This window comes from Fringilla coelebs (assembly GCF_963513975.1).
Source record: "Fringilla coelebs genome assembly, chromosome: 10".
In the NCBI taxonomy this organism is placed as follows: Eukaryota; Metazoa; Chordata; class Aves; order Passeriformes; family Fringillidae; genus Fringilla; species Fringilla coelebs.
The window spans coordinates 13,269,271-13,296,035 of NC_140036.1; the positions used below are offsets into that span (position 1 = coordinate 13,269,271).

The window sequence follows — 26,765 nt, forward strand, 5'->3', positions numbered from 1 at the left end:
TGCCCCAAGCAGAGCCCAAAGCATGTGGCAGCATCCTGGCTCCAGCAACTGTTTGGGTGTGAGCAGCACAGCTCCTGCTTCTGCTCTGCAGGAAAACCTGTCCTTTCCCTCCTCACCTCACGCTTTTGGGGGTCTGTTCATTTTGTATTTGGTGCTGATTTGAATCTGTACCAACTTCCCCACCTTGCAGTGCTGTATATATGCCGGCATACAAAGACCCCTCCAGAGGCAGCTGTCCCACCCTGTTGCAGTGTCAGGCAGCCCTGGCTTACCTGGGGATGTCCCTCCTGCCATGCAGGTGTACACTACAGGTGTACAGTGCTCACATCCATGTCCCAGGGCCCCAGCTCTCCCCTCCAGAATATGGAATATGTTCCTTGTGCTCCACCATTTTAAAGGAAACATCCTGCATTTCCCCTTGCCTCAGCTTTGGACAAACAATGACACTCCTGTGGGTCCTTGGACATTTATCACCCCTGCACCTTGCTAGGTGTCAGATGTGGGTGATGAGTACAAGTGCTTTCACCAGGCATTGCCAGGCTTTTCATGGAGCTGCTGGGCACAGCCTGAGCACAGGTAGGGCTTAAGGCTATTTGGTGCTCTTCTAATGATTCCTTCCTCCTTGCTGTGCCCCTGAGGTGCCCTGCTGCATGTCCTATCCCTCGTGCTGCATTTCACACAGAGCTCTGCTCCAGGGAGGCCCCAGCTCAGCTGTTTTCCTTCTGCCCAGGTGCATTTCCCACCTGCATCCCAGTGCAGCCATGCTGGGCACGGCGGTGCGGCTCTCGGTCCTGCTCAGCCTCTTCAGCGTTGGGAAAGGCCAGATGTTTCATGTGGGACCATGCCCAGATCCATCAGTTCAAGAAGAATTCGATATCAACAAGGTGTGAAAAGTTTTCTAAAAATCTCATAGGGTGCAGCTGGCTAAGCTAAGTGGGCATGGGACTGACAGCAAACTGCCTGGGTGCAGGGGGTGGTGGCAGCTCCGGTCACACCTTGTGCCACAGCTGCCAGTGTGGGTCTGCAGCTCTGGTCCCCCTCAGTCCCAACCACCGAGGGGCAAAAACTGTGCTGACAAAAACAGGTTGTTCTGCTTCAGCTCACTCATGTTAAAAACATCTCTTTAAACTTTCTTCTGTCAGTATTTGGGGAAATGGTACGAGATAGAGAAGCTGCCCTCAACTTTTGAGAAAGGAAGCTGCATCCAGGCAAATTACTCATTGAAGGAGAACGGGAAGTTCAAGGTGATCAACAAGGAGATGCTGTAAGTGTTTGTGTTTGGGCCATATCCTCACTGTGGCGGTGGCACTGCTGTCACCTCTCTTGCTGTCCTTGGGGTTCATTTTTCTCTAAATTGCCTGTGGCTGGGGCTGAGGGTGCTGGGGGAGGCAGCCTGCGGTTGCAGTAGCACTTCTGAGAGATATGGGTCTCTGGTTCCTGCCAGTGACCTGAGGATCATCAGGTCTCTGTCTCATTGTCCGAGGTGAGTGATAGGAAAATAGATCAAATTTACATAGTGATCTCAGCATAAAATAGCCTGGATCTCCCCCCTGGCTGGCTTGTCAGGCCCAGAGATGGCTGAGAAGCTGGATCCTGTTCTGGAGGGGGTCATGGGGCTGGTTATGGGATGGCAGCTATCCCCTTGTGCCCCTGCATGCTCAGTAGTGCCTGTGCCTTGTGCTCCTCTCTGCTCCAGAGTAAAGAGACACAAGGAAAAGGGGCAGGGAAGGTGAAGCACATGAGTAATTTTTACTTAAATATTTGTCAGCCTGTTTCTGGAGAATTTACCTTGCACAGGTAGTAACTGCTGTGCAAGGGGCTCGGAAATCATTGTCAGTTTAAATCAGTGGTGAAGTGAATACTTTTCCCTTTATTAGGGAATTAGGAGAGTTTGCAATTTTCCTGAGTCCTCCTGGATTTTTACACAGACAGATGCAGACAAATTAATCTGTTTCCATCACCAGCCTATGCTGTTGTGGGCTGCTGCTGTGAGGGGCTGAATGGATGAGAGGGAGCGAGCAGCGAGCGCAGCACTGTCCCCCGTGCTCCTGGCATGGCATGGGGGCTTTGTTCTGGCTCACAATAACAGCAGCACAGGAACACATCCCTTGTGTCCGGGGCAGAGCAGCATGCCTGCTGTTCACAGAGTGCCCAGCACTGTCTCAGCAGCTCCACTGCTCGGGCTGTGCCTGGCAAACAGCTGGACATTCATTTGTGCCTGCATTAATCTGTGTGAGATTCATCCAGTCATTGCTGTCACTACTGCAGCAGCTCAGGACCCTGAAATATTAGGGATATTTTGGGTGTGCATGGCTCCAGCATCACCCCCTTTACCTCTGCTGCTGGCAGAATTCACTTCTGCCTCCTTGGCTGTTCCTGTTTTACAGGGAAGCATGAAACTTTCCTGCCTGACAGGCAGCATCCAGGTCTTGAGGTATCTGTGCAAAAATGCTGTTATGAGATGGGCAGCTCAAGTCTTAGGGCTTGCTGCCAGCAGGGCAGTGCTCTGAACGAGCAGCCAGAGAAACCCTGGCTCACCACACAGGCACAGGTAATTTGCGTGCAGAGGAATGTGCAGTGACCTGGAAAAAGCACAGGTGATTAAACAGAAGTGAACACATGCCTTCCACAACTACCAGGAGCTAAGCTGCTGCCTGGCACATCTAAGATCATGGATGGGATCCTCCCATCTTCCCATGCTGGGTTCCTCCCACCCAGTGCAGAGCGGTCTTGCTCTCCTTCCCCTCTGTCATTGTCACCCTGGAACCAAAGGACATCCAGCCGGCAGGGATACTTGGAGAGAGGCAGCCTGGGATGCTGGGGGGGTTTAACCTGAGAGGCCAGCTGCACCTGGCCCAGGACCTGCTGTGCCCTGAGTGCTGCTGAAAAAATCCTCAGGGATGCTGGGGTTTACCAGTACCTATTTCAGCCACCTCTTGACAGGTAGTTGTGTCAGGAGGGATGATTTAGTGGAAGTGAAAAAAAGAAAGATCTCCCACTTTCCTGACTTTATTTCTCCCCTTTGTCATTCTCCCCTTAGTGCCAATGGCAAAATCCATGAAGCTGAAGGAGAACTCATGCACATGGATGTCAAGCAGCCGGCCAAGCTGGGCGTCCGCTTTAACTGGTGTAAGTGTGTGCTGGGAGGGCTCCCGGGGCAGGGCTGTGCTCTGGCCATTGTGCCGTGGCACCAGGGGGGTGCAGCTCCCCATGTGGCTTCAGCACAGCAGCAAAGGGCTAAAATAGACCTTGTGACCAGCAGGCAGTGGTTTGGTGGCACTGATATGCCATTTACAGCAGCAGCCCCCTCAGTGGTGGAGAACTCTTCACCAGCTGGTCTCAAAGCAAGAGAGATCAGCAGCCTTGCCGTCCCTCCAGGTCATTTCACAGATGGGAACAGGGAGGTGGGGAGGTGGGGGAGGCCCCACAGTGCTGCAAGAGCCAAGAATAAGCTAATTTCTCTGCACACTATGGTACAGCTACTTGCCCACGCTGCCTCTACGTACAAGTGGCTTTTAACAACCATTAATAATATGGTTTTGTTAGCTTGTTCCTTTCCTTGTCACTCTTAACACTCCCCAGGGGCCTGCTGAGGTGCTGTGCCACATTGCACAGCACTTCCTCTGTCTGCAGCAATGCTGGAAAGTGAGCTGCAGAGTCCCCTTGGGTGACATTTTATTCTGCTCCCTGACACCTTTTCTTTGGCAGTCTCATAGCTCTCCTTTGCAGGGGGGTTATTTGGAGAAATGGGTGGAGGAGGGTAGTTGCAAAGGCAGTACAGTGACTGTTCCATGAGCACAGCCAGACTGAATTATCTGCTGCTACAGCACCACCGCAGCCATTTCACCTGCAGCATGAGCAGCCCCAGCCACCTTCACTGGGTGTGAGCCCCAGAGAGCAGCTCTGGGCTCAGCTGGCTCCCCAAGGCTGGGCTCCACATGGCAGTGGGTGGTAGTTCATGCTCCTCCTCTCACCAGTGTCAGCTCCCAGCACCACAGCTCCTTCCTGGCAGCCAGCATCCCCACACTGGTGAGGCTGGGCTGGCTTTCGTCCGCCCAGGAGAGCTGTTCAGGTCATAGCGTTAACTTTCCACAAAGACCTTCACAGTCAGGGCTTTGTGTCTTTCCCAAGTTCTTCTGGACAGAACAAGGAGTCCTGGTAAGCTTTTATAAATCATAGCTGCCTGTACTGACCACAAGTGTGCAGCAGCCAAAGTGGGAACAATCCCAGGAGCTGTGGCTGGGGTGCAGCAGAGCTGTCCAGAGCTGGTTACGCACGGCAATCACGGTGCCCTCCTCTCTCCTAGTCATGCCTGCTGCCCCTTACTGGGTCATCTCCACTGACTATGAAAATTACTCCCTGGTTTACTCCTGCACTAACATCCTCTGGCTCTTCCACATGGACTACGCCTGGATTCTGTCAAGAGCTCCTGACATGCACCCAGAAACCGTGGAGAACCTGAAGAGCGTTCTCCAGTCCTACAAGATCGACACCGATAAAATGATGCCCACTGACCAAGCCAACTGCCCTGCTGAGATGTAACTCCTGGCACGCAGTGACACAGCACCAGACCAGAGATAAACTTTGTTGCTTGCTTTATTACCCATTAGAATTTCTCTGTGTACCTGAGAAATTTAATAACAGTAGTTTCCTCTTTGCTAACAGTAGTTTGCCAGCCCAGAGGTACTCCTTGCTGCCATTCCCTGTATTGCTCTTCCCCCTCTTTTTGTCTTGCTCTGACTGCTGCAGCATGACTGACTGAGTCAGTGCCAATGGGTGAAAGAAAGAAACCCTGAAGTGCAGACCTGAAACTGCTGCTGCTGTGAGTCCTCCAGTACGTGGAAGGGAAAGGGTGTGAGTTGTGATGTGCAAGTATTAGTCCTGGGGAAAAATCGTTCATCACACAGCCCCATGTTTGTTTCCAAATTTTGTCTTGATGCTTCTGGGTCTGCCAGGAATCTGCAGTGTCTGAGCTACACTGTGGGCACTGCCTTAGCAGCAGCAACATCCAGATGTGGTAGGTCAGTCCTGCAGCCTGGGAACTGAGGCTGGGGGTCTTGAAAGTTTCCCAGTGCGGGGCAGTGGGCATACATTGCTGCTAAGTCAGCTGACCTCCTTGCCAGAAATCAGATCTTGCCCTTTGTATTTTGAATCTAAAAATGTCTGGAGATTCAGCATCACTCCATCCCCAATGTCTATATGTGTCCTTCTCCTGCCTCTAATGAAACTGGTCCTGCCCTCCCAAGGGGCCAGCTCTGACTGTACTTGTAAGCAGACACAAAGAGATGGGGCTGCTCCCTTGTTCTGTCTTCCAGAGGCTTTTCCCTGAACACCAGGAGACAGCAGGCTCTGCCTGACATCCTGCCCCTGCTGTTGCACGTGCCGAGTGCCCTCTGGGGCTGCATCTGCCCTGGCAGGTGTTCAGCAGGCACGACAACTCTGCTTGAATAGCATTCATGCAACTCATTAAAAATGAAATAAAAATACCTGCTTCAGGCCTTTTGTACCTTCCCAGCTGCACAGCTTTTGCCAGCAGGCTGGGGGGCTCAGTGTGTGGGGCCTGCCCCTCCTCTGGGGCCGCAGCACCACCACAGCAGGGTTGCAGTGAACATGACAACCACTGCTGAAGGCAAATGGTTTGTTCCAGGAGCCTGGAGCTCTCTCCAGCTATCCAGGGTTGGATGTATGGGCACCCCCAATTGTCTGAGTCCTGCCAGCAAATTTGTGTTGTGGCTTTGGCTGACGGTGACCCCCTGTCTCCTGCTGCTTTTACTGACATGAAGAAATAATGACACAGATGTAGAATGCTGTAAATCTGCAGGAAGCATTTTACACTTATTTTGGTGGGACCCTGGTGGCGTGGGTGGGCTACAGAGCACTTTCTTGCCCTGGGACAGCTACAGGAGCTGAGCAGCAAGCCAGTATGTCACTAATCTTTACCAGTCAGAGGAGGCCAGGATGGGAGGGACCAGAAACAGCTGCCATGTTGAAGTCATTATCCCTTTAAACTTTCAAATCCTAATGCCACAGTTCCTGTGACACAGAATTAAACACTCCACCCGATATTTCAGGCTATAAAGATGATGGACATGCCAGGATACAAACAACTGCACAGTTATTCTCAAGTGTGTCAGATTCTGGGTGTAATCATTTCATCACTGCTTTGTCGGGTTCCTATTTTCCTTCTCACACGGATGGTGCTGCTGTAGCCCTCATTCTGTGTGATGCAAGCCCATGGCACGGTGGCTGTGCACGCACCGAGCCCTAGGGTGCGTGCACTGCCCTGGATCTGGCTGGGAACTGGGATCTCCAGGTGTGCCTGAGAAATGGGAATGTTTCACTCAGAGACAAACCCCTGCCATGCCTGGGCCCTCTGGAGACCACGCTGGCTCCTTCATTGTGCCACAGACGCTGTGACAAACCTGGGCTGCTCTGGCAAACACGTTGTGCCAGGGGCATCTCCGCATGGCAGCGCAGAGAGCTCAGGGACAGCGCAGCCCGGCTGCAGCCTGCCCTGCCACTGCCAGCTCCTGTCCCCCGCACACACGTGGGACACCCTGCACGTGGCAAACCCTCGAGTGTGGGTGGGAGTGCCAAACAGGCACCAGCCCCACACAGTCCCAAGAGCTCCGTGGATGCGCAGACGCCCCCAGGGCAGCACACACTGGCCCTGTGCACATGCCAGACCTCTGTGTCCATGTGTCCTCGTCAAAGAAGGTACGGATCTGAACGGGAGATGCCAAGAAGATGAAGCCAGGCTCTGCTCAGTAGTGCCAACCACTAGGATGAGAGGCAATAGGCAGCAAGTGATGCACAGAAAATTTCACCTGAATATGAGCAAGAACTTCTTTACTGTGCAGGTAATGGAGCCCTAGAACAGATTGCCCAGAGAGGCTCTGAAGTTTCCGTCACTGGACATATTCAAGAACCATCTGGACACAATCCTGTGCAAGGTGACCCCTTCTAACCTGATCGATTCTGTGATTCTTTGTCTATGTGTCCATGTGCCCGTGTGTCGCTGTGTGCCTGTGTCTGTGTGATCGTGTATCTCTGTGTCTGTGTGTCACTGTGTCCCCGTGTCCGTGTATCTGTGTCCGTGTCCCTGCCGTGTCCGTGTGTCCCTGCCGTGTCCGTGCTCCCCGCGCGCGAAGAGCGCCCCCTCGCGGTCACGCAGGCGCACGGCAGCAGGGGGCGCTGTCGGTCCGCCGCCCGCCAGGGGGCGCAGGCGCGCGGGCTGAGCCGGCGGCGCTGGCGCGGGGCGGGCCCGGCCGGGGCGGTGGCGGCGGCGGCGGCGGCGGAACCGGGCGGGCGGCGCGGCCATGGAGGAGCCGTCGGTACCGGACTCCTCGGCGACGCGGCGGGGGCCCATCAAGGGCATCCTGAAGAAGAGCGGCAGCAAGGCTTCGTCGGGAGCGGCCGTGGGGGCGCGACAGCCCAGCCAGGCCTGCGACGAGGACGAGCAAGGGTGAGGCCCCGGTGGTGGTGGGCGGCGGCGGGTCCCCGCCGGGCCTCCCTCCGGCCGTCCCGCTCCTTCGAGGGGTTCGCGGAGCGGGATCAGACGAGCGGCGTCTCCAGCTGGGGCTGCTGCTGCGCCCCGTGCCCGGGAGATGCTGCGCGGGCCGGGCGGGGGTCCGTGCCGCGCCCCCCGTGCGGCGGCGGGCCCGGAGCTCGGCTCCGCTCGGCGGTGGGCATCCGGCAGCGGCAGCTCCTGCCGAGCCCGGAGCTCCGCTGGGAGCAGGGGGATGCCGGGTGTGCACCTGAGCGGAGGCGGGGAGCGCTGCTCGCCTGAGGCCGGCGAGAGCTGTCGCCGTGGCTCCTGCCGAGGAGTGGATGTCACCTGCTAAGTGTGGCAGCTCACAAAGGTTTTTACCGATGCTTCGAGGATAGTTCACAGTTTGGGAAATGCGCTTGATTTATTCTCAGCCTTCTCACAGGCAGCTCATTTCTTGTAATCAAAAGCATGTCTCTGGAGAGGGGACCTCTCCTGCCCTGAAACATAATCAAGATGTATTCTCGGTTGGGCAGGAGCCATCCGTAAAAATCGCCCACCTGAGAATGTGCACAGCCTTGTGGTTTGAATGACATGAAAATCTTGGTTTAACTGTAACATGCCTAGTTAGTCCAGATATGCCAGAAGTGGTCTTCAGGTGGCCAGCACCTGTCTTTGCTGGTTAAGGATCCTACACTTTTCCTGATGCACCCAGCATGTGCTGCCTGCCGTTGCTCTGATTCCCCATGAAGTTATGATGAACAAGGTTAGACCCGAACTCAGTGTTTACAAATTTGCTTTGGACAGTTTTCTTTTTTCAGCACCTTTTTCAGTATTGCAAGGAGAGAAGTAATGATAAAATAAAGTGGTCATGCTGGTCGGTTTTTTTATTATTAAGGTAGTACTCCTTTCATCTTTGCCTAGTTAAGTCATGAATGTAGTCCAAAGTCAGCAAGGTAAGAAAGAAGAGCTTTTGGGTTGCAGTGTTGCTTGTGCTAGCTGCTCCTGCTTTCCAGAGAAAAAAATTCAACTGAATTAATGAGATGATGTTTTTGAAATGGGTGAGTGTAAGTAGCAATATGTTACACAAATGTGATTTTTTCTTTTCCTTTTCATTAGTTCTAATATGTAGCTTGATGTGTTTAGCGCCACATCAGACATAAATTTCAGATTGCTGTTGGTAGCCTGTGTTTAATTTTCTGCAGTTTCTTTTGTACCATCTTGAAAAATGAGTAGTATGAACTGATGAGTATATAGTATATTGGTTATTGCGCACAGTAATTTCTTGGGAAGCACTCAGTGGGCTAGAATCCAGCTTCTATTTCCTGTTTACCAACATGAGCCAATAAAGTCAGATTAATTCTGAAATTGTCTTGCAAGTTGAAAGATATTGGCCAAACCTGGCAGGCTGCATCAGAAAATTTCCTGGAAAGATCCGTACAGGATATATAAAGCTGGTTTCTCTGCAGGTATTACTTTTGGTTGGCAGTGTCTCACTATATCAGTGTTGTTTCTGATTTCAGCTAAACGATTTTGGTTTTAGAAGAATGATAAGTAGTACAGTTGTGATTTTCCTTTGAGATTGAAGATTAGTTATTAAATTCAGGTCTCTGTTTTCTTAATTCTTCTGCTTATTTCTAATATTGAAATTCAGGTCTGAAGATCTTTAAAAATATCTGTAGATGAAAGAGCTCATTGAGTCAGCTGTCATCTTTTAAAGCACGATGTTCAGAGCTCTCATTTACTTGCATCATTACTGACCTTGTGCTGCTGTTAGGGATGGTAACATTGTTTGGAAAATTTCCTTAATGAAAATGGGATGCAAGAATGAAGCTTGAGAGAATGGGACACCACTGGAACTACATCCTAAGAGCTGAGATCATGGTTTAATGGCAGACGTGTTCTCGGCATACACACTGGGGTACAGTATTTTTTGCCTTCAGACCCCTATAAGAGCCTGTGAGCGAGTAGATATGATATTTTACAGAGGAATTATGGAAGTGTGTGTGTGCACAAACAGCTGTGTTGGAAGAGGTGAGTCTGCTATGGCAGGAGCAAGGGAGGTGTGAGAGGTGTTCTTTGGCTGTTAACTGCTGCTGCAACTCCTTGCCTGTCCCCACCACCTGGTGTGATGGGGACAAATGAAGTTATTGTATATTTTTAAAGATGTGAGAACATACAAATGAGCACTTATGAGATTTTTCAAATCTCATTTTCCTAAGGAAGATTAGATTTCCTATTTCTGTGTTTGAAGGGGTGTCAGGATGCATTTTTCTGTGATGGTCCCAAGCCATGTCATTAGTGTTGTGCTGTGCAGACATGCCTAAGCATGCAAAATTGGAAACAAATAGGGGAGGTGTGGGTTTTCAGAGCACTTAGTCATTCTCTTGTGAGGGCTTTTTACAAGCAGGAGTGAAATGACATGTTTGTCTCTTTGCCACTAATGACTTTTTTCCCCCTAGGTGAACTTCAGGTTGTGCTTTGGGAGGTGTTCCACAGCCAAGGCTTTTAATGTTGGAATCTGAGTTTAAAATAATAAGTGTGAAAAACTAAGCCACTAAAAACTTGTTCAACCTTTTATTTATGACTCACTGACTTGCTCAGTGTGGGCTGTCTGATTTCCAGCACAGTGCATGCCAAAGGGATTGTTCCAAGATTGCCAGTATTATTATTCTTAGGTGGAGTTGTGAGCCTAGGCTATAAACCTTGATGCGCTCTGGGCAAGTGAACACAAGGCATGTGAAGGGAATGTCTCCCATCTGTTGTATTTCCTTGTCAGCTGAGCTCTGTCTCTTTACAGCGGCTGTGTACCCTGTGTACCATTGTCTAAGTGCTCTGGCTGGTAAAATTCCTCACTGTGCAACACAGTGAGCATCTTGTGTTGGTCATGGAGGAACTTTAGTCTGCGTTAAACTGGGTAAGCTGGGGATTTTTCGACTCCTAACCAGACAGTTTTGAATGAGTGGCGTTCCTAAACTGGAGCTCTTGCTTTGTCATCACAAAGCTCATGACTCCCCGCCCTGCCAGAGCCGCGATCTGACTCACGTGTTGTCCGCTTATGCTGCAATCCTTGTGTTTGCACAAAATGATCCAATGGTCCTGAAGCCTCAAACATGAGACCTTGGCACTGCGTGCTACTGTGTGCTGAGGGGATCAAGATCATTCAATTTGTATTAATTTCTGGAGTGTAAGTCTGTGGCATGTAGGATTCAGCATCAACCCCCACATCTATTTTTTTTCTGTTTAGTTTTTCCCTCCACGTTGTATTATGCAGTGATCCTGTAAATGTATAATGTAGTTTGTGCTTGGACTCTTGCTTTATCAAGTTTGTTTTACAGATATTATTTTGCCTAAGAGCACTTCTGTTATTGAGATTGAATATATCTTTCAGAGCCGTTATTGGAGCGGTCTGTGTTTGAACAGGAGCAGTTAAGTGGAAGTCTTCCAGCTAACTGCCCCCTCCCACCCCACAAAAAACAGCCACCCCAAACCAAACAAAAACCCCCACAAAACCCATGAAGTCCTGTAATGGTTGCTTCCTTAACTAATAATTTACAGTAAGAATTTATTAATTAGTAAAATTCTTGTAGTACTCTGAAATTCAATTTATTGGCTTAATCTAAGGGAAAGACCACCTTATATGAAGTTTTCAATAACCTTTTTAGAGAAAATGTGGAACATGGTGGTTTGTGTTGATTAAACATTTTTTGTGGCTTTTAGATCAGGGTAGGTATGGCTCTTTCTCTGGCCACAAAGCAAGTGCTTTTCTTGCGGCTTATATATTTTGTTAGTGAACAGTCAGTGTGGGTGAGATTTAGTTTCTTCAAATATACATAAAATTTTCTGGTTGACTAAGAAAATTCTAGATAATGTAGCGTCGCTGGTGCCTGTCTGTATAAAATGTGAAACTCTATCAGCTTAATTATAGCAGTGAATCACTTGGCTTATTATTCCAAAATAGCATGACAAAAACAGTATTAATAATCAGCTTGTTCTATGCTACTTATTTCACTGCAGGAGGGGATTTGTTGGTTGCTATTGTTTATGTAACAGTTTTGCTAATAATCATTCCAGCTCCTTCAGCAGAGGTGAACTGAAAGGTATTGGGTTCTGTTGAAGTCTTGGGGGTTGTAATAGGGGGAAGAATTCTCTTTTTACAAGTTACTGTAAAATCAAACAGTTCACAACATAGTCATTGAACAAGACCAGGAATCTCTGAATTATATGAATATGTTTATAGATAATTGAGTTTGTTTAGCTATTGTGACTTGTTAGGGAAATTAAATTGCACTGATAATTTGTTATGCCTAAAGTGTGTTCGGAGCAGTATTTAATCGTCATACTTTGAACATGTCTGTGTGTCATAACAGTATTTTTTGTGCTCAGTATGTAGGAGAGATCAGATGATGTTTTAAAAATTCCTTCTCTGGTAAAGCAGAGCTACTTCTTTTAGAATATAAGAAAATTCAATTTTCTTTTCTTATTTCAGTAAAAAGTCCCAGAAGTGGGATGAAATGAACATCATAGCTACGTACCACCCTGCAGGCAAAGATTATGGCTTGATGAAAATCGATGAGCCGAGTACTCCTTACCACAGGTACGCTTGCTAAAGTGTTGGTCTGTGTGCTGCCAGGTGGAATTGTGGGTTTAGCTGAAAATTTACTTTGTGGGTGATGTAGTATTACTGTGCAGGCCTGCTGGGTGTGTGCAACATACTCAGATCTACAGAGCTTCTAAATAAGGAGAACAGTCTGAAAGGACAAAGTATGAAGGACAAAGGTTTGTTCTAGCAGGCTTTAGCCTTTGAATGGAATAAATAAGTCTGACTTCTATTGATTTTATTTTTTTTCAGTACTAGAATATAATTTCGTATCAATATTTGAAGTTGATTTGGAAAGTTTTTAAAGTATTAAAGGAGTCTTTTAATTGAGAGTTCTAAGGTTTTGACTGTTTTCTTGAGCAAACTACCAAGTTGAACAAATTACTGAAAGAAGCTACTTTTTGTTTATCCTCCAAGCATGACAGGAGAAGATGATGAGGATCCAGTGAGTGATTCAGAATGTGAGCCCTTAAGAGCAGATGTGTTGAGTAAAAAGTAAGTATTGTAATAATAAAAACTGACTAGATGTGAAGATAATCTGCTCTTTCCTGGGATAGATTTTCTTTATGGAAAGCTGTTGCTGGTTTCTCTGGAAGCTGCTTCTTTGCTATTGTCAAATTAAGTGGTTTTCAGTGTTTGATAGTGCTACTGGTAATTCAAACCTCTTGCACGTTGTCACTACATATAAATATGGCAAAAATAATGAACAAAGCTGTTTGTATGAGTATTCTGAAATGTCACGTGTTTTAAATGGTGAAAAACTTGCTGTTTCAGCATTTTGTATTGCATGATTTATGTAGACTGGCAGCTGCAGCTGAAGGTAGAGGACCCAAGATTATAGCAAGGCAAGAAGAAAGCAGTGAGGAGGAGGATGAGGATGAAGAATTAACACCTGAAGAACGGGGTAGGCATAAGTTGTTTTCTTTCTTTTGTTTAGACTCTTTTCCTACAAATAGTTTCAGGTTTTCTGTAAGAAATATTTGCAAAGAAGACATACTATCAGAAAAACGTTGTGATTTGAAAATAGAGATAAATAGTGTTTGAACAAATACACTGCTTGTCTCTAGTCAGAATGTTCGGTTTGAGATTTACATATAAACAGGAATTTGCTGTTGTTGGCTGCCTCCCTGTATACAAGCTTAGGTTATGGGAATTCCTGCTAAGACACCTCAAATAAGAAGTTCTGGTTTGGGGCTGAAGGAATAGTTCTTAAATTGAACATATTTCAGGTAGATGTAATTAGTGAGTACAACTACAAATAAAATGCTGCTAATTGCTTGCAAATGCACTGATGATATTTCTGTTGTTCTCAAAGCAGCTCGTAGATGGATGTAATAGGAAGTCTACAGTTATTCCAAAGCAAATAGCATCTTTAACAGAGATGTTGTTTTATGTTAACTTGGACTACAGCGTTTTCAGGGAACAGTGAAACAACAATACTTCTAAGCTTTCAGACTTGTATTATCTAGTTGGTGCTTCTCAAATTTCCTGGCCTTAACTTTGAGTGTGAAACTTTGCTATACTAAAGGAAGGAAAAGAACAAAGCATCAGGGCTGGCAGTAAACAAAATTTACTTGAATTGTAATGCATTACTGCTGGATATGCTGATGTTTAATATATGGAGCAGAGCTGGCTTCAGGCCATGGGGAAAGTGGAAAATATGTTCTTCTACATGTGGTAAATATATCTCTCATAACTGACCTTTGGTGGCTCGCCAGGAGTCAAGCCACACATCTGCAAAAGTTCATCTTCTATCCCAGCAGTATGTCTCAATTTGTCCTTGAGTTTACTTAGAAACAAGGCTTGTGAAACTTTGGAGTTCTGTGTACTTCTACCAGATACTTCTCGTGGTTCAGACTTGCTCTTAGTTGCAAACAGGTTCTTATAAAAGTGCTTCTGAGATTCCAAATACTATCCTTTTTGTAAGTCAGACTCATTTTAAAAGAACACTCCACTGCTTGAAGACAATAATTTTTATTCAGTGAGTTCCTCTTTGAAGAAGATATGTTAATTATTTTTTAAGGGAAGGAACAACTATTTCCATTTGTTTGCCCACAGAGAAAAAGAAACAGTTTGAAATGAAGAGAAAAATGCACTACAATGAAGGAAGAAACATCAAACTGGCAAGGCAGCTCATTGCAAAAGAACTACATGGTGAAGAAGAGGAAGATGATGAGGATGAAGAGATGCGTGATGCTGCAGATGTAGAAACAATGAGTACAGAAACTACCGAACACGGTGAGCAACGGGTTAGTTAAAAAGCACCTGTACTGGTGGCCCTTTGAGCTGTTGGGAAATGAATATACTCAGGTGTGAGATGACTAGAAGGAGTACAGTATGTAGGTAACACTCCATGAATAAGTTGCACTCTGTCTTGATAGGTAGATTTGTAGCATGGAACAAAAACTCGGTGTTGATAAACAATATGTAGGCTTTTGTTTGTTGTGGCATAAGAGAAAACAAACATTTCCGCTTCTTACCATTTTTCCAATGTAGCTGACTTTGGGTAGTGAAGTTGCCAGCATCTTTTTTAAATGAGGAGCTGTATTGTACTGAACACTTTAATGGCCACATGGTAGAGCCTGGCTTTTTGTTGTGGGTCATTTCCTATTCTGCTCCCAATCCATCCTGTAGCCAGCAATGGGAGATTACTGTCAACGTTTCCTCCCTGTTGAGAGGACTGTATTTATCTTCCTGAGGAAAAACACTGTAATATAAAACTGCTGTTAGGTTTTCAATACAGACTTGTCCTTGAGCAGAAATACTCATTGCTATAGTGAGTGGGATAAGACTCTTAACTTTGCTTTTAGTGCAGCTACTAGAAGAAAGTCTGGGATGTTTAAGTGGGAGCTGTTGCTGGAACCTGTTTCAGGGCTGTCTCTTCATAGGAAACTCATAAAGATATAGAGGCTGACACCTTCTCTTTCATCTTTAAACTTCTCTCGGGGTGAAAAGTCTTAGACTTTTGTGGTGGTATTCTGGTGAATAACTACAGTTCACTCCCCACCTCTTTATGTAACAGCACTTGGAATAAATTTTTGGCATAAACAAACCACACATCTGTTGCTCATGAGACTGGTGGCAGTGAAGTCTGTAAGCCTTGTTCATCTGTGGTTGGCAAAGCTATGAGATATTAGCATGGTCTGCAGACTTGGGAAGATGCTGCATGGGTTTAACTTGGTTCACATCTGCTTTTCACAACCATGTGAACTAGGAACTCGTCTAAAATTCATTTAAATCCCACGCAATAAAAAGGAGATTTGCAAAGTTGCGTGTTTAAGTTCTGTGGATTGCACCTTTTCGTCCTGTTATTTACTACAGGAGGACTAATTCCTTCACAATTGCTCTGAAAGGGTCATTTGCTATGTGTCTGAGACCCATTGCTGGACTGGCTTTATCCAGTAAATGAACATAGGCCTTATAATGGCTATTTACTAGAACTTCACTCTCCAGGGGAAAGGAGGGCTGCAGCAGCCAACCGTATGAGCCTTCTGCATGGCCTGAAGCTGCCATCTCTCTGCACTCTGCTGTAAAACAGAGGCAACTCCGCTCCCCAGCTGCATTCGCCAGTGGAAAGAAGGCAGACCTTTGCAGCATTTTTCCATCTCTATTGTTGAAGTCCATTCCACCTTCCTCATAACCAGCTTCAGAGCCACAACTGGTAATTATCAATTTTAGACTGCTCATGGCTAATAGAGTCCATAAATATAACTGTCTGCCAGTGTAGCAACCTCTTAACTAACTGGTTCACCTCCACACCATAGCATATAGAAATGCTTTCCATTAAGCTGATGTAGTTCTCAGCTCTTCATTTTTCTATCATTCTGCTTAAACCTTCATGTTTTGTTATCTCCTAATCTCTATATCAGCTATCACAGCCTTTAATCCCTGTCCTTGATCAGTTCTTCTGAGGTTAAGTACTGATCTCACTTTTGTAGCAGGTGGTGAATTGAATGCCCTCAGATGTATTATGAGACAGGGTTGGGCAAAGGATGATGGGATATGAACAAAATGTTAATAAACCAGTCTTCTGTCACTGCCCACATTTTAAGAAATTCCTACATTGAGATGAGAAATGTTCAGCACAGCTCTGTTAATGTCAGAGTTTTACTGAAATAACTTTTTTGACATTACATTATTTATTGCTCTCATCTGTATTCTGAGGGCACAGAAGAATCTCCTTATTAATAAATATTAATTGGATCTACAGAAGGTTTTTCAAATAGATGGATTTAACACTTGCTACTTGGGGTTTTTGGTCACTGTACTTTTGGTCATGCTGTGCTTTTGGTTGCATTAAGCACTTGAATATTTAAAAATTAGGCTGTTTCCTTTGCAGAAGGAAATCAAAATCCTATTACTATTCATGTTCCTGAGAACAGTATATAGAAAGATTATTCACCTGGATAACTTTCAAAGAGCTCTTTGACTTGAAATTGTATTTTAAAGGGCTTTTGCCTAGAGCAGAAAAGAGAGGGTTTCCTTACTCTTGTACTGGGTGATACAGGAGTTGATTTTTGCAATGGCTTGTTTTGGCATCATTCTTTTAGTTAAACTGACTAAAAGCACTGATGCTTGCTTTTAATTTAATGAAAATGTCCTGGGTTTTCTGCATGTTGTATTGTAGCTGTATTTTTATAAATTCTTCCATTTACCTTGAGTTCTTGGGAAGTTGTGGAGATCATGAGATGATGTGGCTGCCACTCAGCTATTATGCCTGTCAGTCTATGTGAGTGAGAGCTGCCATGCAGTGTCCTTTTATTCCAATGGAGTAACATGACTTCTGTAGTACTGATGATTGCTGCAGGTAAAGATGTGACATAAGAGGCATTCCTTAGTGTTCTGTTGTGACTCTCGGGTTCCACTGGCTCCTGGGTTATTTTCCAGCCAATTTGAGAATCTTTTCTCACTTGGAAGTTTTCTATCCATGAAGATCCCTTACAGATTCTGTGCTTCTCTTATCTGATGTTTCTTTCTACCCTCTAATTCTGTCTGGATTGTATTTGAGTAAAACTAACAGTACACTTCTAATCTCTACACTCTGCTTTCAAAGAATGGGCTAAAGACTTAGGACAGGTGTAAGGAGGCTCCTGTCAGATACCACCAGGTCCATTAATACAAGTTGCCCTTCTTGGTTACAGACTGAGATTTCTTGCTGATTGAAATGAAGATGGCCAGTCCAGTCAGTGATGGTGAGAACTCTTTGTATATTTTGCTCCCGTCTCCATTGTGGCTACCAAGTGTTTTAAAAGGATGGATCATTCCTTTCTTGCCTCAAATAGCCATGTGTATGGATTCCAACAGCCAAGCTCTTTTGTGGAAAACAAAGTATAAGTTGTAATAGACTGCATAAGGCAGGGGAATTGGAGCTGGATGTCCTATAAGGTTCCTTCTAACCCAAACCAGTCTATGATTCTACATTTGCTTGCTTCAGCATTTCACCTTCTCTGGCTACTTGCTATTTATGACTCCATGAATAGCATAAATAGACTTTGCCAGCAGAAGTGACCTTTGTTTCTCTCCATAAAAGTTTTCCCTTAAGAAATTGTCTTGGAAATCACTGAAGGAAATATTCCTGATGTAGGTGAATTTAAGCATGATGATTTCAGTGCGTACCTGTCTTCTGCTACACAAAAGTATCAACCAGAGGGTGTTGTCTATAGCAGTTCAATTGACAAGCAGTAAGACTATTGTTCTCTTTCTCTGGTTCATTAAGCTGCATTGCTCTGCTAACCCTGCTCAGATGGCACCCAGCAGCTGAGCTGTCACTGACTGGGTGTGCCCTTTGGCCTTTGGTAGATACATAATATGTTGTGTTTTCTAAGCCAGAACAAGTATCACCCTAAAGATGAATTGAGTGAGAAGGCTAGGAGCACACAGCAATCAGCTCTGCTGGTTAACTGTGCTGTTTGCTTGTTAAATTGCATGTTACCAAATCTAACTCGTGCCCAAGCCTAAATGCCTTTTTTAAAAGAATATTATCATTTTGATGAGGTCTTCTTTGAGCAGCAGTAAGGAGTTTCCTCTGATTTATTGCAGTGCTTTTGCTCAAAAGCATGAGTTAACAACTTCCTGAAAACACACAACTGTACTCCTTCATGGATAAACTTGGGGATTTTTTATTTCAAGTGCCTCATCTGGAGCCGAAATTTGACCTGGGAAGTTCTGTGTTTGCTGGTGTTTCAGGCACCTCATGTGTTAGTTCTAAACACCTGAGTTAAATCCTCCCAGTTCCAGGGGGCTGAGCATGCAGTGCTTGGTGTGCTCAACAGTGGTGTTGGGCCCTCTCTTTAGAGCATGAGGGTCAAACAACTGTTTTAGATGCTTCTGCACTCTCCAACCAAAAGCTTATACATTGCTAAGATGGGTTGGCAAACAATATCTTTGAAGACGTAAAGATGGAGGTTTCAGGAGGATATTTGTGTGTGTTGTGAAAATATTCAATGGGTGTGAAGAATTATCTATTTTTTGTAATCTTTCTTATGCAGCACATGTTACTCGTGACCAGCTGGAAAGTGGAGCACACAGCATAGAAGAAATCTGTCCAGAACTGTAACTGCTTGTCAAAGACACAAATATAAACATCGCTTCATGATTTTTGCAATTAAGGCTCTTAAATGTTAAAAAGCATATCAGTTACAATGTTGTATTGCCAAGAATGTTAATTTTAGACTTGTCCATTAGGCAGAAAACACTGTCTAATTGATTTATTCTTGTGCCTAGTATTTCATGGAGAATACTGCTTCATAATTTGTTCAACCAGAATGGCATTCCCTGTATGTATAGCGCTGATTATCTTGCGTGATGTACTGTTGCTCTTGCTTTGAAACACTCACTATCTTTTGGTTTCACACTATTTATTTGAGGGTGTTCTAGATGTGGCGTCTCATATGGAAAGTTTTGGGATTCAAGAGCCAAACGGTACAGCGTATATCAGATTGACACATAAGCTATTTATCAGATGTGTTAAGCAGTTTAAAAAGGGATTATTCAAGTCATACAACTTTTTTTTTTTTAAAGTGTTGACCTGTTAATCTAGATTTCAGTACGTTTTTTGCCTGCACTTTCCAAGTCTTTAGAACAAGAGCTGTGTTATTTCTTAAGAGCGGTGTTTGCAATCGGTTGTTAGTTTCTGACTAAAGCAGTACTAACATCTAATGGAGGGAGTGTTTTTACACTGGAAACGGCTAACTTGAACTTTGCATTTAACTGTCATAACCTCTTCCATCAGGACTGGTTGTTTTGTGGAGCTCTCTCTGGCTTATTGTGAGAACGTGCAAGTTCCCTCCAGCTTTTCTCTTAAAATCACATCCACTGTTACTCTTCTGGCTCTTGTTTCAAACGTTTGGTTCTTTCCAGTTGCATGAACAGTGTTTGCTCTGTTAGCACCTGAGGAAAAACACCCAGCCACGAGGAAATACACATCAGGACTGAAGATGTGCTGAGCTTAGGCTCTGGCTGTTCTTTAATAAAGATAACTGCTGTTGATCTACTCTTTTGGGGTTGGCAACTTCCATACTGAAAACCACTGGTCTAAATCTTCCTGTGTCCACTGCAACTTACAGCAACTGCTTTTGTAAAATGAAGGCTTTTTGGAAGCTAGAAGGGAAACTGCCTAATTCAAATACTTGTTTACAGTGTGGTTGTACAGCTGTAAAGAGGGATTCTGCGCCTCCTAATTGCTGTAAAAACTTCCCACTGGGTGGAATTTGACCGGTGAATGTTCCAGTATTGAGAGTAGTTCCTGGGTTTTATTACACAAAAGTACACACTTAAGCTTTAGCTTGGTTATGAAATACAGTGTATATCTTAATTTTGATCTGAATTTGATATGTTGCAAAAATCCATATAATTATATGGATCTATTTTAAAATGTCTTTTTCTCCACTGTATATGTGAAGTTTGAATAAAGGAATGAAAGTTATTTTACAGTTACATGCATTCTCAAGTGTGAGCTTTCCTGGAGTCCCAGAGAAATTGAGACTGAATAAGGCAATAGGATGCTGTCCTTTGAAAGATTTTTACAGAAATGATTCATTAGACTGGATTCACTGCCAAAGATACCTGTGAGTTGTGCTGTGTTTTGTAGTGTGCCTTTCCCAACAATCTCCTCTCCTTAGAAGGTAACAAGGTAGTCAGTTTTGGATTAGTTAATCTTTCAATGTCCTGAATTGAGATTAATAGGGGCTTTTCACAAGAAAGAGTTGAACTCTTGATTCTGGCCAGTGTGGTGATGCTAGTTTTTCAACATGCAGAGTGCTATTTCTTCTTGTATCAAATGTGGTCACTTGCATAGAGTAAGTGGGCAGAGGGTAAGCATTTAGATACTTCTGACTCATCAAGTCACTTACTGTAGCTTTCAATTTGGCTCCTAAGAATAGGATTTCAAAACTTTAGGTTTGTACCTTTTATTAAACCGGCTTGCAGTGTTCAGAGTGTTGGCCTGTGTGCACTGAGCTGTATTTCAGACTGAGCAGCTGCTGGCCTGGCCTGCCCCAGCTGGGCACTGAAAGCCTGCTGAGAGCATGGCAGTGCTCAGCAAAGCCGTGTTGCTGTCAGACTGAGCATGGACATGGTGAGCAGTGTGTGCAGGTAACAGCAGTGTGCTCTGTGAGCTGTGGCACATATCACTTGCACTTTGTGCTAAGTACCCACAGGTACTTCAGGCCTGCAATTAAGGTGGACTCCAGCAGCAGCTCTTACCCAAGCTAATGTCCTGCCCTCCCTAAGCCCCCGCTTTCTTGTGTCCAAGGCCATTTGGTGCTGACCAGGGCTTCTTTGTACCTTACAAGGTCTAGAAAGCATTTTGTTTAACAAACAAACTTTGCTAACTTCCATTAAAGACCTTTCCTGTAATGGCTTCCAAAATCCTAAATAAAATTAGTATGTAGCTTTGAGGGAGGTACACAAATGCATGACGATGGTTTTAAATGAACCACATAATGTAGAGTAGGTCCCTTCATCACTCAGGTGATTTTGAGCTGCTCGGGTGATCTCCCTTTTTCTGTGCCACTAAGCACCTAAATTCCAAGTCTGATGCTATTTTGAATCTTGATTTAGTCTGGGGTTTTTTAAAGGCTTTGTTCTCTGCATTTTCCTCAGTGCTCGCAAAAATTCTGTTCACGGTGCTTCTTTGTCTTCCTCAACAGAAGTGCAACCCCATGTCCCTGACACTGCTTCTAACTGAAAGGCTGGTTTACTTGGTTTTCTGTGCTTACACCTTGATGCATTTTGAAAGCTAAATTGGGCAAGTTTTACTTTGCTGTAGCTCCAGAAACTCCATATAGCTTTTTTTACAAAAGGATGTCTGATTTCCCTCTGCTTGAGAAATATCAGAGTTCCTTGCTGAATGGGGACAAGAGAAGAAATGTGTTTTCTCTTTTTGCATTTGATGAGGACTTAGCTTGCTTGCACATCTTAATCTTTAGGTGCACATGGTAAATGTTCATGTGTACAGTACAGAGTGCTGTAAAGAGGAAACAAACACAGCACTTACTTATGTGGACAGTGAGCTCCACAGCACCATAATTGTGAATCTTCTTGCACAGGTTTAAGTCCTCAAGCTGTATCCTGTTTAGAGAAAGCATTTTCAATATGCTTCCATTAGGAAGATCACTTACAAATAAGAGCCTTAACTCATGTGTATAGATTTTATGTTTTCTGTCTATAGTTTCTTTCTCACCAACTTGTACAATTCATGGAAACTGCAGATACTTTTTCCATAGCCCACTGTCTCATGTGAAACTTGTACATCTTACTAGAACTCTTTGTTTCTGTAACATGCTTTTTTGTGGTATTATGATGCCACCTCACTAATGTAATTATTTTGTTTGAAACCAGTGTTAAGTGTCACAACATAAATAAAACCATTGTTTTCATTACTACCTTATGACACTAATACTAATCTAATGTTTGGCTTCTTGGAGCTCTTCAGAAGAAACTGGCAGCTAAAATTTGCAGGTGTGTTCATAGATAAATTCTTTAACCAATGTTGTAATTTCCTCATGACTCTTATTTATTGTAACTGATGTAAATTGGTTTGTTCCTACAGTTCAGATTTGCTGGCTTGCCTAGACCAGAGGGTAGATCTGGTAACCTAAGTAATGAACTTGATATAGTAACACAGAAAACGTTGCATTTTTCAAGGTGTTTTTTTTTTTTTTTTTGTGTGTGTGTGTTGTATTTAAGCACAACTGATCTGTCTCTTCATGGTCAACACTGAATCATCATTCACTAGCATGGAGTAATGGAAAATGACTAACAGCAGAGATGGCCTCATTTCAATTGCATACTTCAGTTGAAAAGTGGATTTCACAACATAAATGCAGCCCCATTGATACAAATATTAACATGCTGCTTTTCCTGAGTGGGTGTGACTTGAATGCCTAATCAAAATAGTGGTAGTTTGGCTAGTTTTCGTGAGGGACAGCTCACAGAAATATACAGTTGTTACATCTGTGTAACTTGTAGTTTGGTTCTGACATTTCACAGTCTTAGGAAAAAAAAAACTGACATTCTAAATCACAACTGACTGAACCAACAAGTGTCTCTCCACTTCTGTGAAAGGACACCTTAACTGAGGGACAGTAAGGGTACAGCAGGCATTCAGCTTCTTGGAAAGAACTTATGTTCCCCTCCTCCCACGTTGACTGTTTCTCATTGTAGCACTGAAAGAAAGTGGGGAAGAGAGAATGGGAAGAATATGAAAAAACAAAAGAGATAAAACAAGAGGTGAAACGGTGCAGATGCTGGGTGAGGGCGGGTGTGAAAGCTGCAGGGGGTAGGTGGGCTCGCTGGAAGCAGGTATGGCAGCTCCTCAAACTCTGGGAGGAAGTAAGAGTGAACATCCTCTACTTCTGTCAGCTTCTCAGCACCGTCCCTGTGGCTGCGGGATGGAGCCTGTGACGTGTGACTGCTTCATCTTTGACAAGTTTAACTTGGATAGCTACTTCTACTTCTCTGTCGCTGCTTTTGAGGAGGAGTGGGGCTGGCTGGTGCTCCTGTCTCAGTTTTACAGACAGACATCTGCGAACATTAAGCAGCGCCTAACTAGTCAAGGATCTTTTTCTGTATTCTCTTGAACGAACAGAAATCCACAACGTTCTGCTGTCCTTCACTGCAAACTGGAGACTGCAACACGGTCCTGTTCACTCTGTATCACTCTACTTCAAAATATGATCTGCTCTAGTTCAGAAAGTATTCTCGGACAAAGGTTCGGTAAGAAACCCAAGCATGCACACTTGATAGTCCCTGACAGGAAAACCTGCGGTTTGCGTTTTTCCTTCAAAGACTCCTTTGAGTCTCCCCCGCAAGTTATTTCCTCTATCTAGAAGCGAATCACACAGGAGAGCACCCGGGGTGGAGCTCTCTTCCCGCTGGCGGCACCCTCAGCAGGGACCCGGGCCCGCCCCGCCGCCCCCTGCCCGGCGCGGGCGCTGCGCGGCTCGCCGGGGCCGGGGCTGAGGGGCGGAGCCCGCCTGACGGAAGCGGCCGCTCTCGACCCCGTACAACTGCTCAGGGGCCCGCCCTGGCCTTCCCGCGTGTCTCAGCCCCGAAAGAGGCATCCCCCCGTTTAACGAAGAGCTGTAATTTAAAATCACCAAGCAGGTACCGACAACCGGCTGAGCAGGGCCCGGCGCCACACGGCCCGGCACGCCCCGCCCCAGGCAGCGTCACGGCAGCGGACGCCGGGCCGGGTTGTGGTCGCAGCGATCCGGGCAGGCGTGGCGATGGAGCTGCCGATTGGAGCGGCCGCCTGTCCATTGGCGGCCCCGGCTGTCACTCTGAGCTCGCTGGGGCGGGAGCAATCGCTGCGGTGCCGGAGGTTGGCTGCATCATCCGAGCGGCCACGCTTATTGGGCGCTCTGCCTACTGAGCCTTCCCCTCTCGCGTTGTGATTGGTCGGCGCGCCCCCCGCTCTCGCGGGCGGTTGGTGCTGGCTGCCCGGGCCGTCAGTCGCGCCCGGGCGGGGCGGGCACAGGGCGCTCCGGCCACCGCCCCCGCCCCGAGCACCGCCCCCGCCCCGCCCCGTCCCGCCCCGCCCGCCGGCCCTGGCCCGGTCTCGCCTCGCCCCGGGTTCGCCGCGCCACCACCGCCAGCAGCCGCAGCAGCGGAGGCAGCGGCGCGCCCCGCCACCATGAAGGTGACCGTGGACTTCGAGGAGTGCCTGAAGGACTCGCCGCGCTTCAGGTGCCGCCGAGAAGGGCCGGGCCGGGGTCGTGCCGGGGGACAGGAAGCGGGGCCGGGTGTGTGTGGGGCGGGCCGGGCTGCGCGGGCGCTGGGGGTGACAGGTGCTGACGAGCTGTGGGCAGCCGGCCTTGAGTGGAGGGGCAGGCAGGGGCTGTGTGGGTGCTGCCGTGGTGTGGGGGCTCTGAGGAGGAAGGGGAGGGGGCATGAGGGAAGTGCGAGGAAGAGGGGCAGCGTGTGCGGTGCGTGGGGCTGGGTGGGCAGTGTGCGGGCGCTGGGCTCGTGCGGAGGCAGCGCAGTGAGCCGTGAGCACTGCTGGGGTCACGCCTTTGAGGAGATGGGGGTGAATGGTGGCGGGCGGCTGGTGCAGGGAATGCTGGTCAGCCGAAGCAATGTCAGCTGAGACTCGGGCTCAGGAGGGTGAACTCTTTGGTGGTCTGTCTTCGGTTCTTCAGAGTTGTGCTCACACTTCAGTTCCCAGTGTCTCCTGCCTGCCACTGTTGCGTGGTCTGTATTTGGTGTGGCCACTGTTGGGGTGCCAGTAGCAAACAAGCTCAGTATCGTCTTACTTCCTGTTGTCAGAGCAAGGCACGCACTCCTTTGTTTTTCCCCAGTCGAGTGACCAGTTGTCTATCATTGCTGTAGGGTTATTTCTGCTTATGTTAGGCAACATTTCCCTCAGTCTTTCCTTATGTTTTTACCCATTCCATAGATGTTTTTTACACCATTGTATCTAATGAACATAATTGTGCCTCCCTTTGGGATGTGTGGCTGGTCTGTGCCTATATTCACCCAGTTTCTGTGCCTGGTATTACCCTGCTAGATGCTGGAGACACAAACTGCTCCATGACGTGATGTGTCGCTGCTGTGCCTGTCCTGTCCCATGCCGAGCTCATATCTCAAGTGCCTGTGGCTCTGTGGTGAGCTCTGGATGTTGAGGGAAATAGTCCTGCTCTTCCTCTGCTCTCTGGCCGTATGTTCACGCCTCCTCTTTGTATCAGCTTTAGCAATCCTGTGGTATCTGGGATGTAGAGGAAGTTGGAGAAAGAAGGTTGGTTGAATGGCTTACCCTTGGCAGAAGTTGGAGTTCCTGTTCTTCCCTCCTTTGCTCCTGCCTCTGCTGCCAGTTTGTCGCTGGCTGCTTCTCCCACGGGTTTTTTGGTGACTGTGACGTGTGTTGTTGGATCCTTCAGTGAGCTGGGTGCCCTGGCAGGGGAGACTGGATGGTTCTCTGCCAGGTTAGTGAGTTGTGTCAGCGTCTCAGTGGGTGTGAAATCTACTAAGGCTTATGGGGAGTAGAGAGAGGAAACTTCACTGCCAGAAGCAAGGCTAGAGGAAGGCAGTGGAGAGTGAGACCTCCCTTAGGGCAGCAGGCAACTTTTACGTTGGCTTAGCTGTTCACAAAACTTTGTCCTGAGCTGGACATGCTTGCTAGTGTATATACATTCTGAGACAACTGTATTTAGTGTTGGTCCCTCCCATTTGGTGGCAATGCAATTGTAGATTGGCATAATTTAACCATAGAACTATACCAGTAGTTGCATTATTTTAGTTACTCATACCTGCTGAAGTACTAAATACACTTGAGCAAACAAGAAGTTGTGACTAAAATTTGTGAGCAGAAGTGTGCTGCTGTTTCTTCAAGGTAAGTCATACTAGTTCATTTGAACTCACTTTGTAGCATTCTCCTTTTGCCCCTCTTGATTCCTTTCCTTCAAGGAAAAGAATCTGGGGAAAACCCTTTGTTAGGGTCTTCTAGTACCTCATGGTCTTTTTCCCAGTCTGATACTACTACTTTTGAATAAATTGCAGAAAACCTTATGGTGTAATCACTTGATGCCATCAAAACATCCTTCCAAGCTTTGACTGATAGAAAATGGTTAAAATTACTAGGCAGAATTCCTGTAGTATTTCTGAAAAAGTTCCATATCTTTCATTATTAGTCATCAATATTTGCTGTTATAATTTCGGTTATTCTTGCTGTTTGTGTAAATTACCCAACCCAAAGAGTAGAAAAGCCTTCTGAATGAAGGTTACTGCAGTGGTTTTATTGAGGGATGATAGAGACACTGATGTCGAGCAAGGTTGTGACAGCCCTGTGTTCTTGCAGGGGGTAGTGTGGACATAAAGCAGCTTCTTGCTCTGTGTTCCTTGTAGCAAAGCTGAGCTGCAGCTTTCTCCTGACCTTGCTGAGCAGGAGGGTGTAGCCTCTGTCCTTCCTGTCAGTATACCTGTCAGAGATCTTCAATAAAGCTGTTGGGAGGTGTGTAATGAATAGAAATGTCACAGGTTACTTTCTTATGGTTGTGGTGATAACTCGGAAGACACGGGTGAATCAGAGTTCCTGAGTCACTGAATCCCTGTTTTCATGGGGAACTATTTAAATCTTTCAAAACATGCTACTACAGGCAGCTTCAGCCACATGGCTTTCATTCTTGCTTATCTATTTCTTGTGAAGTTCATATTGATATTTCTTGGCTTTGAGATTTA

The 26,765-nt window shown here is 46.2% G+C and overlaps 3 protein-coding genes across 11 annotated transcripts in view; all 3 read left to right on the forward strand.

Moving 5' to 3' along the window:
- Window positions 1–761: 761 nt before the first annotated feature.
- Window positions 762–4,542, forward strand: APOD (apolipoprotein D; the record flags this gene model as incomplete). Its single annotated transcript, XM_084212684.1, has 4 exons — window positions 762–884; window positions 1,143–1,264; window positions 3,041–3,129; window positions 4,307–4,542. The coding sequence occupies 4 exons, from the start codon at window positions 762–764 to the stop codon at window positions 4,540–4,542; spliced, it is 570 nt and encodes a 189-aa protein (XP_084068810.1).
- A 2,731-nt stretch (window positions 4,543–7,273) lies between these two features.
- Window positions 7,274–18,795, forward strand: PPP1R2 (protein phosphatase 1 regulatory inhibitor subunit 2). Of its 5 annotated transcripts, XM_084212595.1 has the most exons (7): window positions 7,274–7,465; window positions 11,979–12,086; window positions 12,507–12,584; window positions 12,890–12,993; window positions 14,148–14,327; window positions 17,231–17,281; window positions 18,578–18,795. In XM_084212595.1, exons 1-6 carry the CDS (start codon window positions 7,320–7,322, stop codon window positions 17,233–17,235), a joined length of 621 nt encoding a protein of 206 aa, XP_084068721.1. In that variant the 5' UTR covers window positions 7,274–7,319; the 3' UTR covers window positions 17,236–17,281; window positions 18,578–18,795. The 5 variants fall into 5 exon arrangements, with proteins under 5 accessions (XP_084068721.1, XP_084068720.1, XP_084068719.1 ...); XM_084212594.1 differs by lacking the exon at window positions 17,231–17,281; XM_084212593.1 differs by lacking the exons at window positions 17,231–17,281; window positions 18,578–18,795 and adding an exon at window positions 15,543–15,745.
- A 5,349-nt stretch (window positions 18,796–24,144) lies between these two features.
- ACAP2 (ArfGAP with coiled-coil, ankyrin repeat and PH domains 2) overlaps window positions 24,145–26,765 on the forward strand; it is a 59,280-nt gene continuing 56,659 nt past the window's right edge. For all 5 annotated transcript variants that reach the window (XM_084212347.1, XM_084212351.1, XM_084212348.1 and 2 more), the window contains exon 1: window positions 24,145–24,278. In XM_084212347.1, the coding sequence (XP_084068473.1) occupies window positions 24,226–24,278 (53 nt within the window). In that variant the 5' untranslated portion in view covers window positions 24,145–24,225. The remainder of the gene's footprint in view (window positions 24,279–26,765) is intronic.